At 34.0% G+C, this 13,317-nt stretch overlaps 1 protein-coding gene across 1 annotated transcript in view; it reads right to left on the bottom strand.

Moving 5' to 3' along the window:
- Positions 1–8,049: 8,049 nt before the first annotated feature.
- The window catches only part of Cul3 (cullin 3), an 80,177-nt gene continuing 74,909 nt past the window's right edge, over positions 8,050–13,317 (bottom strand). The window contains exons 15-16 of the mRNA XM_047544126.1: positions 10,896–11,041; positions 8,050–8,523 (exon numbers count right to left, since the gene is read on the bottom strand). Of these exons, the coding sequence (XP_047400082.1) occupies positions 8,392–8,523; positions 10,896–11,041 (278 nt within the window). The 3' untranslated portion in view covers positions 8,050–8,391. The remainder of the gene's footprint in view (positions 8,524–10,895; positions 11,042–13,317) is intronic.

The raw sequence follows: 13,317 nt of genomic DNA on the forward strand, positions 1-13,317 counted from the left end.
CAAAACATTACCTAAATAAGGTCTACACTAATCATCCTATCTAAAATAATAAATCAACTCTTTCTATCATGCTACTCACTCCCATAGCAGTTTTGTATTCTGCATATAATTGGCTGTTCTCTCCAGTGTGCCTTCTTGCATAAGGCTTTTTGTCTATTGTGTCTACTTCTGAGTCTCCAGTGCTCTATCTGGTACATTCACTGAGCAATGAATATGGTAAAATGAATCCTATGAAAATCAAAATGCTAGCCAGTACAGTTTAAATGTATTTCATTACATTCACATTTTTAAAAAATCAGGTCACGTACAATATATGAATCAAGTAACAGATTGGGAATGTTCATTTTGCACAGCCTGGTTCCACCCATGGGATGGACAGAAGTTCACACCACCAGCATACGACAGAACTTTAAAAAATACACGTCGCATGGAGTTGTCTGCACACGGTTTCAAGTAATTCAGAAAATGAACTTGAAATCTTTGGGAGATTTGGTAATGTCATCCAGCCCTCCCTGGCTCCCTTTCAACTTCTTCACTCCTTTTTAAAGGAGTTTCCCATAATAAACCTGTACTGAAACTTATCTTAAAGGATTAGAATTCAATATGAGAGACAATTTTAAGTTGTACAGTTACATAGTTGCCAAAAACTGACATCAGATATTATGACACAAATACAAATCACATAAATCTTTGGCAGCACTGGATAAATGTAACATTTGTGTACATATGAAAACATCTTTATGTTTATACATTCCTAGTAAAACATTTTTTACCCAAGGAGAAGGAAAGTATTCACAGTATCTGACAATGATACTTAACAATAGGGAATTAGCTTAAAAACAGTGCTTTCTTTCTTAGTAAACAAAATTTCCTAACATTTTAAGAAATGGAGGTTTATACATATGGGTACATTTTTTTGCCTAATTATACTGATATTTAATATGCTGCTTCTTAGCAAAGGTAATTAAGCAAAACGAGGGTTTGATTACTGTGATTTGACATTTAATGAAATGTATATGCAGTAATTTATAAATGCATAGACATGCAAAAACATTCATATGAAATGGTTTCAACAATTGTTTCATAACTTTCAATAACTTGTATTTTAGTCCTATTGATTAGAAAAAATAACTGGGGAAAAGGGGATTTTAAGGAAGGACTACAGAAAGTTCACAAGAGATAACTAAGCATATTTCAGGAAGTTATACTAGCTCAAAACCAAAAGGGAAATACTTTAATCTGGTTCAGTTGGTGAATCAGTGCCTAGGCAGTAAGGTCAGTTGAACAGAGCAGTAAGACTAATGGGCAGCTTGCATTCGTTCACATGCAGGGCCATTGATTTCACATAAGTGGGGGCTTCCAATCTATTTAATGCCTGATATACGAATGCTGTTATCATTGACAGGTCTGAATCAAGTTAGCAGTTACTGAAAACTTACTGATAGGGGCACACTCAGAGCTCTTACAGTGAGGCAGCCACCAGGTGCTCCTTCAGTAAATTTATGTTGCAATCTTCCAGGAGAGGCTCCTGCGGGAAAAATCTTTCACGGGAGTGGCAATGCCACCTATCACCCACATCTGCCACTGGATTCACAGTTGAGTCCTGTGGAGAATAAAAGTTATGTATAGTAGTAAACATTAATAAGTTGTGTATCCACATGCAGGCTAAAGTCCCGATTACTGCGGCCAGGGCCATGAGAACTGCAGTAATTAGTGAGCACTCTCTAAATGGAAAATGCATCTCTAGGGGCCACAGTACAGGCCTGAAAGTGGGGTCGCGGGGTTGAGGGGCCTTCCCTATTCTACCAACCATAAGAATTAGAAGTTTGATTTTGGTACACACTTACACCTTATTTAACCTATGTAGCACCAGTCTGATGAGGGAGTGTTATTTCATTTTTTTGTTTTCAAGAATTAAAAAAAGCTTTAAAAACACGTGTTTTGTTAAATCTCTGGTTCAAGAGAACATGGATAATTCTATGAAACCTCATTATTGAGATGATCCAAAAATTGATATAGGGAATTGAGAGGCTTCTGTTCTCAAGGGAGTCATCGCATGACAGATTAGATGTATCACACTGAAGGCTCAATCTCACAAGAAAACTCTGTACCATCTGGATTACACTGACAGTAGCCAAGACTATGGTTTACACTTTTAAACAGAATCTTACAAAGTTGGCAGCACAAACATTTCAATTTGTCACCCTCACTAAATTGCTTCACAATCAAAGGCTCTTATGGGATAAAAATTTCAAACCTGATCAGTAGGTACTTCCTTTTTTGGTTAGAATCATTCTGAGTGTTGCTATTTAAATTCCTATTAAAGAATGAAAATCACCAAGTTTTGAACACTTGGTTTCTTGACTTTATTTCTCCTAATGAAAATGCCTAATTAAGACAGTAAGATCACAGGTTATCATTTAGCTATGAAGAAACTTACTGGTCCCTCCCCCAATTAGTAATGACAATTTAATTTGTTGGCTGATTAATATTCTCATCTATGACCATGAGTAGCTAGAAATTAACTGGCCCACATGTAATTAAACTTGACTTGAGCAACATGTTGCTTCAATCAGCTGCAAAGTGCATGGAAGATATGGCCAAAAAAATAAAATTGCATAACTTGCATATCTTACCAAATGAAATGTTCTTATCTAGTGAAACTGGCAATTTATATACTTTATTACAACATGATAATCTAAAACAAAGGTTTCCAAATTTAGCTGCCCCTAAATCATCTCAGACTATTTAAATCACAACCTCCACAAGGGGCATTATTTTTCTTTTTAAAAAGCTTCCCTAGGTAATTCTGGTGCGTAATTAAGTTGGAAAACACCAAAGTACTTGCTGCTCTTTTTGGAATTGCGTTTGAGTCTGTAGAACACTCTTCTACAACTTTGATGATTATAAACCATTTAATTCTCAAATGAACTGCATTCTTTTAAAATGAGCTCAAATCAAGTGTGGTGAATATCAATGCCTTATTATAAACTTGTATAATAATTTGTATAATTTTGGTTCAAAAAATAATTTTTTCACAGAGGATTGCAAAAAGGTTTTGTAGGCAAATTAATGAAGGGAATTTCTAAAATGTGATGAACATAGTATGTAATGACTTTCTTGCTTAGAAGGGCAATCTCCCCAGCCTCTTCCCCTTCATTTACAAGCATACAATGTAAAAGGTTTTTGAGTCTTCCTATTTTGTAGTTAAACTCATACACTGGTTACATATGCCCAAAGTTGCATTTAAATAAAAAGATTTAATCTGTTCTCCCACTTAATTGCATGCAAAGGTTCTCATTAGGTGTACATTCTATGTTAAAAAAAATCAATCAAGTCATTATTTTTAAGTACAGAATTACATAAAAAAGTCCAGTCCTCTAAGTATTGATATGTAACATCAGTTCTGTAAATTTGTAAATAAGTCTGCATATACTAAATACACCAGTATGTATAGCTATCAACTTTTAAAATGCATCCTATAAAAATCTCACAGTATCAAAAATACTTTCTAATAAACACAAACCTTCACTAAATTGCCAAGAAAATGTTAAGACTCAAATTCAATTTATAAAGTTATAGTCTGTCCAAAAAACCAGTCATGACTGGGGACCCATCAAGTCATTAAGAACATATGGTTTAAAATGAAACTTGGGCCCAAATTCCTACACCCCATTAATTATTGGTGGGATCTTGCATGAGTTTTTATGTCATTATGCCTAAGTTTTTTTCATAGGATCTGGAGAGGATCAAAGAAACTAATATTGGTGAGGGGCTTATCATCATAGTGATGGTACACTGAGAGGACTTTAAAGTCAGCATTTCATGCCATCTAAAAAATGTAGCAGCTGTTCTACATTTTCTACTTTTTACCTTGGTGAAAATCAAAGACCAAATAATTCCCACTTATAAAAGCAAAAATATAATCCTGATAGACATGAACAGTCACACTCCCAATGATGCGGTACGTATTTTAATTTTTAAAGTTTTTAATAAATTCTTATAAGACTTTCCAGACACTAATCACTAAACACATTCATCTGAGATTTACTGAGTGCCTACACCCACCACATACCAGACATTGTGCTGAGGCATTTATTCAAGAATCACAACTGCAGAAAGAATCTGGAGACTTAGAATTTTAATTTTTTCCACACTGCAAGAATTCTTATATGCATTAAAGTTTTATATATTACACGAATGGTACTGTTATTAGAATAGTAAACTTGACAACTTCATGTTACTAAAAATATACAACCCATTTACTTTGAGTTCCTCATGTATATAAATTTAAAGCTATTTTTTTCATTGCTCACTCAAGATTAACTCAGATCTAATACTGAGGATCAAATGACCTGTTTATAAATTAGTCATTTCTAAAATTATTAAATGAGGTTTCAAGACATTCTAGGTGTTTTCATGTTCTCCTGAGGGTTGGCTTCATGACCAATCTCTGAATCATTACTTGTCAAAGTCTTTTGTCACTCTTAGGTTTCCTATGCCTTCAGGCTAAATAACTGATTTGGTAGAGGAAAAGCATGCAGTAAGGGAAAGAAATTTTACATTGTATATCTGAGTTTAAATTAAGCCTCTCTCCGTGTGACCCACTTAAGTAAAACTTTCACTAAGATTGTAGGGGGAAGGAGGCATCTTTTCTTTTGAACAGACACACTTCAGAACAGCAGCCCGCTTTCCTTCCTGCCAAGTTATCAGCAATGTAAAGCTGATAAAAAAACATGCAAAATTCCATACTGAGGTGCTCATGTATTATCTTTAACTTTAGTTTCCGCATTATATTCTCATTTATTCATGTGAATGAGGTACAAAGTGGATTCTTAAAATGGGAAATCATCTCTATTTACAACATGGAATATAGATAGGGTCAGGTGTCAGAACTCAGAATTAAATCTGGCTTTGCCACTTCTTAGCAGTAACCTGGGGCACCATTAGGCTTATGGTTCTTATCAAATACAGCCCATTTGACAACTAAAATGAACACACTCAGAGTGGTGTCTGGCACATGGTAGGTAGGTGCTTAATTGCTAATATGGTCCAATGTTTCTAGTTATTTCTGCTCTTGGAACTAGAAATGGTTTATAATTTTGCTAACCTGAAATGTTTCAACATTTTATCAAAAAACACAAAATACTCATTGACTGTTTATGCACCCTACAGTTCAATGCACCATCTACAACTGATATGTAACAGCTCTCCTTCTAAGATTGAGACCACCTAATAGCACACATTATATATTTATGAAAAATTAGGCTACAAACATCTTCAAGTTACACTAGACAGTGATTAAGATCCTGTTGGTACTAGTCAGTCATTTAAAGTGAATATTCAGGGCTGGGGATATAGCTCAGTTGGTAGAGTGCTTGCCTTGCAAGCACAAGGCCCAGGGTTCAAATCCCCAGCACTGCCAAAAAATAAATAAATAAATAAATACAGTGAATATTCAAAATGGTTTAAAAAAAAAAGCATTATCTGGACTAAAGATATTAAAATTATTTTTCAAATTGTGGCACTAAATCATATTTAGAAGTCTGAGATGGTGCTGTTGTCCGAGGCTTATGGAGACACTGGTATCTTTTTAAGATTAGGGGCTCCTACCTAAACCTTCCCTGCAACCCAACAAGAAGAGAACAATGGTTGAAGAACAGGGGTACTTCACTATAACCAGGATTATTACTAGGCAGTATACTCAGGTTTGGGGAGTGACACATGCCTATGTTTACAATGCTATACAGGTCACCCCAGTATACCTTATAGAAGTGTACATCCCTTCCCCCATTCCCTGTTAAAATTCACTGACATAAAGAATCCTTGCAATCACAACCACCTTTTATTTTGTGAGGCTGTGTGTTCCCTCACTGCAGTGAACTCTCAACCTTTAAATATAACAATTCAAAGTAAACACTGTTCTAGATTTAAAATGATAGCAGAGAATTACAATTTTACAATTGCTGAACAGAGATTACATCATTTTTTCATTTGGAAAACTATGTATTCACCCTTTTTAAAACTTCGACTGTCACCAAAATTATTCACACCAACACTACTGGTTAGGATGCATTATTCTTTCAAATTAAAACATTAAGTGGAGAAAAGTACTATCAGTCATCTCTTGGAGAAAACAAATGTCAAAATGTATCCTAGGAGCTCATATTAACTTTTGAGGTGAGCTTTGTTTTTCGATGTAGCATCACTAACATTTCCCACCATTTAACTCTACTGCAATTCAGAAAAGTGATTTAATGTAGCAAGCATTTCTAAGCATAAACATCAAACCTGTAAGTCTCGAAATTCTAGACCTGGTTTATACAGCCATGCTTGAGACAATGACATAAATTTAACTTTAATGATTTTTAAAAAACACTTAAAATCTTTTAATGCCTCAATTTAGACTTCAAATAATTAAAAGGTTTTATTAATTTGACAATCTCAGCTGTTCTATTTCCCAAGGTGTTATATATCATCTGATTGGGAATTAAGACCAATAAAAATACTCAAACTTGAAATACTAATTAATACCTTTCTGTAGACACCTTCCCTAGAAAATTTCAATCAAATCGGAAAGTGAAATTCTTCAGTGTTTGAAGATAGTGCCATCTGACTCATCATCGCTCAAGTATGGTGAAAGTTGTCCTGAGGAAAATGTTCATGTTTTTCATTGGCATCTTAATTGCATCATGTAAAAGTGGAAAATGTAGAGATTAAGAGCATAAGGTTTATAATTCTACAGTTCAGATGGAGACAAAACTGAATGCTATAAAAACATTTGCAAATCTAAAAATAAAATTATAACCCAAGACACATGGGGAAAAATATTTATGTGTAGTTTTTAATCCATATTAGAATTCAGTTGTTGTAACTTTATCATAAATTTAAACAGAAACCATCTTCTGAGACATACATTCTAATAAATGTATCAACAGTATGGATAGTCAATGGAGGGTTGGTTATTTGAACTTGTTAGTAACATTTCATTATTCTATCCAGAGGAAATCTATAGTGGTTTGCCCCAATTACATATCTGAAACATTGTCTTATGAGAACAAAAATGAAACAAAATTAAATAAAACTGACCATAAAAATATTCTGACATTAAAATAAAGCAAACTATAATCCTTGGCAGATCAATCTGGTAAAAAACATTGGTGATGGCTGGAAGCACAGGATAACTGACATGAATCTTCAGCACAAAGCACATCTTTGAAAACATGTAATGATGACTCTGCAGGATAATAGCTAGATATCCAAGAATCATCAGGTTTGAAAAATATTGCTTAATCACTTTCCAAAACACAGCTGTAAGAACTGAAGATTTTGTTAAAACTATCAAGATAATATTTATTGCATCATTAGACTGCATTTCAAGACAAAATTAAGTGTACCACAGTTTCACCAAAATATATATTTAAAGTGTGTGTGGAGGGAACCTAAGGTATTTATAAGCAAACTGTAGACTGCATGTGCTTTTCAAAGGGGATAAATTAAATATAACCAGCTGCCAACTTTGTGCTCTGACATACTTGAATTAGTGGGCATGTGTATACTAAATTCATTTATTTTTGTCCACAATAAATGAAAGAAAAACATCACCCTATACAATCCACTATTAGCAGTGAGTACAACAGCAAAAAAATTATTGTACAATTTATACATACTAAAATATTTTCTTTCTCTAGAAATAACTCAGAACAAAACCTAATCATCATAAGACTTTGAGAAATGTCAAATTACAATAGAGAAAAACCAAATCAGGGTGTGTATTGAGCCCAAAACAAAGGTTCTTGGTCATAAGGCTATGAGATTAGTAAGTGCAAGTGGTAGGATGAAGCATGCTCAAATTGTATGCTCGGGTCTTTGTGTATTTATCAAACCTTTAAATTAAATAAAACTAGCTAAAGAAATGTCTTAAGCAGAGCAAGATATCTGGGAATTTTGCATTTCTTTTGCCATTTTTGTTACCCAACTTACACAATGAGCAAAGTGCTAATAAGCAACACTACAGAAACACATTTACATCAACACTGAAGACCTGGGGAAGTGAAATCCAACAATTTTATTTTAATGAGCTGTATTTTCTAAAGTTTTGTTTTATTTTTTTCCTGTTTTCATACAGTATTGAAAACAAAACGCGGCACATTCACATTTTCCCGAGAAACTGTAAAGATGATCTCTACAGGGATAAATGTTGTAAAGCCTGAAGCTCAATCAATTGATGTTGAAAACTCTCAAAGGGAGTAAAGGCTTGATCTGAATGGTCTAGAACATGTACTGTAATTTAATAGAAGAGATGGTCGTCTTAATATTAATGATTTAAAAGAACTTCCCAGTCCATGCGAAGAGTACAGTCCAAGAATAAATCAAATTTTTGAACACATTTTATGCTACATATGTGTATACTTTGCGATCCTCAGGTGTTCGTGCCAAATATTCTCTCTCAATAAGTCCTTCAATGCGTTTCTTAATAACAACTGGACTTGGTAAGAATCGTGCCTTCAACTGCTGAGTTACCTAAAAAGGAAGGGATAAAGACTAATTTCTACCAGAAAAATTAACTATAACATTTTCATATAAAAACACAAAATACCATCTTTGAATATTACTGTTGTATCATTTTAAGACTCAAAAATCAAACTTAAGTGATTCTATTAACAAAGTTGGAAGTACAGAAAATTTCAAAAGGGTTTTATTTGAAAATGTATGGTTAGAATGCAATTTCACGTGAATGTGAATGTTAAAATGGATTAGTTGTTGAATTAGTTGGATTATATTAGTACAAATACATACTACCCTACAGTTTAATCATTTTGCTGTTACTAATGGTTGACTTTTGAGTTATACTCTCCTGGTTCATAGAACTTGGATAGCATAATATACTTAAGAGCACAAATTTTGAACCCAGACTGCCTGGTTCAAATCCCAGCTCTTTTAGTAGCTCTGGGACATTGGAAAGTTATATACATTAAATGAGTTAATATATGTAATGCCTTAGAATAATGTCCACCATCCATACTAAGTACTACTATTGTCATTTGTTTCTCCAAGTGTGGTCAAGAACCTAAATATTGTGTTATCGATAATAATAAAACAGGAAGTATAGCAGCGGTCACAAACTGACTATGCACTATTTGTCAATCATTTTGTAAATATTAATATACTTAATAGGCTGTCTTACTTTACAGAGGAGGGAAATACACCACAGAAAAAACTGACATGAACAAGTAGTAAGTAACAGAGCCAGGAGAGATGAATCTAAACCTTTCTGACCTCAAAGTTGATGATCTTTCCAAAAAGTCATCCTGCCTCTCTTGCAGATCATCCACTCATTGATTAGCCAGCTTTTCTTTTACTCTTGATCAGTTCATTTCTCAAAGTCACAATGGATTGCTCAATTCTTTGAAATCTGAAACTTCAGCACTTCACTCTGCAACTAAAATCTGTCACACTTCCAGGATTATCACTCCAGTATCAGCAAATTAGCTCTCAACCCACCTGAGATCTACATTCTTTGACCCACTTTGTCTTCCAGATTATGAATAGCTAGCTTCTCTTGACCCTTCTTCCTTCCTTATGGAGCTTGCACTACATTCAAAATCACTTCAGTTACACTTTCAACAGTGCCTACAACTCAGGTTCTCTGGTCCTATTCCACAAACACCCTTTGATCAAATCTACATTCTACATGTACTACTTACTTTCCATCAACTAGAGCTCTCTGCTGAGTCAAGCTGCAGTTTTTATACTGTGTACACAGGACAGGAGTCAACAAAGTACAATCACAGGTCGAATACACCCTGTTGCCTGTTTGTGTAAAACTTCACTGAAATACAATCCACTTGTTTATGCATTGTCTACAGATGCTTTCATGCTACAACTGGTCATTTACAAAATATATGCCAACCTCTGGGAAAGACTGCTAACAAAAATTTACAGATGCACGCTCAGCAAATTCTTGAGCACCATTCTTCAAGACACTATTTCAAATTTCTGACAAGACCTTTAAGTTATTCAACTAAAGCACTGCATCTCATACTCTCTTTTATACAGGGAAAAGAGACTTTTTGAAATCCCACAAACTCCTACCTTTTATACACATTTACCAATTTTTATGTCACTCCTTGGTTGAGACACATCATTGCTCCTTACATGGTAAGAAAGGGAGTCTACTCTATTGTTTGTCTTCCTGTCTTCCATGCTGTCCCTTAGCAAATCTGTGGTTTTAACTATATTCCCACATAGTGAATTCCCAATTTCTAGCTCTCACTTTTTTCCTGACTTCCAATTGGCCTAATGATGTACCCCTGGATAGACAAAATACAATAAAGCCAACTTGTGCAAAACAATATTAACTGACATATGGACCACATCAGCCTAATCATCCCTTTTTCAGTTAAAGGGACCAACCTCTACATAGTCGCTCAAGCCAGAAACCTAAGAGGCTCAACTCCTCACTCATTATCAGTGAACAGATCCTGTCAAACTTACCTTTCAATCATCTTGATTTACCAGTTACCAATACTTTACCAAGGCCCGAGTCATCTTACCTATTTCAAAGGTCTCTCAATGGATGTCCCCCTCTTTAGTTTCCCAGTTTGTAAAATGCAAGCTCTCAAGAAATGGCAACTATTATTAATTTCCAGAAATACAGGTAGTTTGTTTACATAAAGATATTAAATAGTAATATTTTTTCTTCTTCATGTGACAATCTTTTTCATCATAAATACATTAGTTCTTCAAGTGTATACATGTTTAAATATCAAGTGTCTTATTTTTAATGAGAAGTGTTACATGACAAATTTCAACTAAAAAGTATTTTCTAAATTAAGATGTTAATAATGTTATTCCTGCTTTTCTCTATTAATCAAGTACTGAAGTGTACTCACCTCTGCTACTAAAACATTGTGCTGCATCTTCTTTCTAGATTTCATTATCCGCACTATAGCAGCTTCTATCTCATGTTTTCTGTCATCGTCTACTTTCTGCCTTGTTTCTTTCCTTTCTGGGTCTGATTCACCTTGTTTGGCAGCAACTAAAACAGAAAGAGACGTTTTCCATAAAAATAATGAAAAATTCTGGTTTACAAGCATACTTATAGTTTATTTTTATCCCCAGAGAAAAATTATATTCAAACTCAAGTATACACACATTTATTAACTCAAGAAAATACTCAAAAAGCAAACATTTAATGTTCAATTCTAAATTATTCTTTTCAAAAATTAGGAATTATACAGAGATAATAAATTCAATTTCATTTCTATAAAACACCAGTCTTTTCCTGGAAAGAAAATGATAGCTGGCTATTCTTCAGCAGTAAAATTAGCAGTAACAATTTTCACTGCATGTGACTTCCAGGAGGGGGTCGACTAGTATTTTACCACCATGGCTCCAAGTTATACTTCATCAAACACATTTCACAAAAGCAAATATTTATTGTCTCCTTCTAACTCAGAATATAGCAATAATCTGTTAAGACATTAAGAGAAGGAAAGAGCATTAAGAGTCAAGATTCTGGCAACTAAATCATTAATTAAAAACCACCACTAAAATGTCAGTAAAATAAATTCATTTGTACCTTCTAAAAATCTCCTTGGATTCTATTATCTCACAATTTCTCATCATGACCTTATCACACTGTATTTCAATTTTTAGGGGAATCTCACTGTCCTTTCTACATGTCTTCAAAGCAACTGCTAAGTGGTTAAATAAAGAAGTCTTTCTTGTACAACTTTGCTGTAACTGAAGCAGCAAAGAAAGTTTTTGGTTATTTGGTCATTAAAAGTAGATGTTAAGTTTCTGGAAGTAGAGACTGGACAATGCCAAATAAGTATAAGGAACACTGCTGATTTGTGCATGGGCACAGCCATGAGACAGGAGACAGTACAATTAACAGATCATTCTAGTGAGAATATCCATTTAGCTGTTTCTACTTAGGATCCCTTGGTTAAAAATACAGCATCCAGTGTCATTTGCTAAGATATCATCTTTGCGGGGGGAAAAAAAAAAGGGGGGGTGGTGGTGGTGGTGCTAGGGAGATTGCTCAGTTGGTAAAGTGCTTGCCTTGCAAGCACAAGGCCCTGGGTTTGATACCCAGCACTGCAAAAAAAAAAAAAAAAAAAGAGAGATTAAAGTTTTTCCTTAAAAAAAGAGAGATAGTGGTATTAGTTTAAATGAAACTACAAGAGACATAAAAATTAAATGTGACATGAAAACCTGATAGAATCCTAGGTCCAAAAAGGAATAATATAATAAGCATTTTTAGACAACTGAGGACATATAAATATGGATGTTATATAAATAATAAGGAATTATTAATTTTTTGTGTGACATAATATTACAGTTAAATAGGAAGATTTTTTTTTTTTTTTTTTGGTGGTGCTGGAGATTGAACCCAGAGCCTTGTCCATGTTAGGCAAGCACTCTACAAACTGGGCCATATATCCCCAGCTCAGGAAGAGTGTCTAAGGAAATAAATGATGAAATAATTTAAAGAAGTGTTAAGATGTTTGCAAATTAAATAATTTCAAACACTGTAGCGAATACACAACACATGGAGGGGGACAGAAGAAAGTGTGGCAAAAATTTTTACAACTGTTTAGGTAAACATAGGTTATAGACATACTGATGTTCATTATAGTGTTTTTCAACTTTTTGTGGGTTTGCAATTATTTAAAGTAAAAAATTAGAAAAAAATATTTTAAAACAAGTCATTTGGTTCATCTGGATCTGGGAGTACTCCTCAAATTACTGCAGAAAAAGATAAATGGGAAGATTATAGAGATACATCCTGAATTACAAATATAGGAGCTTACTCCCAGGAGCCTAACACTTAAGAGTATCACAGAAGATGTTTCTTTATGGATATGACTACACATGTATATGTACATACAGGATGGGTGGTTTGGAAAGGTGAACGGTGACCATGGAGCAGACTGCTCATTATGGAAATGGCTGGTAATTATGATGACTCTAAATTCTTTCCAAAATTAAAAAACCAAAACAAAACATTTTTTGCTGAAATTTCTATTACTGACTATAATAAAAGCAGTGTAAACAAGTTAGGTTAGAGTCTCTGAGTTCTTGATTATATTACTAAGCCTTTAACAATTCAGGAAGACTGATGGCCATAATATCTACCACTGAAGAGAAAATTTTCACTTAAAATATGATTAAGAGCCAAAATTACCTAAAGTTTCTCCAAATGAAAAATATTTTTACAGAATTTCATAATTGAAAAAAACTTAAAAGAGATATACCAGTCAAATCCCTCCTTCCTATATAGAGACTACATTCCTACTTTAATTATAC

Source organism: Sciurus carolinensis, chromosome 3, assembly GCF_902686445.1.
Source record: "Sciurus carolinensis chromosome 3, mSciCar1.2, whole genome shotgun sequence".
NCBI lineage: Eukaryota > Metazoa > Chordata > Mammalia > Rodentia > Sciuridae > Sciurus > Sciurus carolinensis.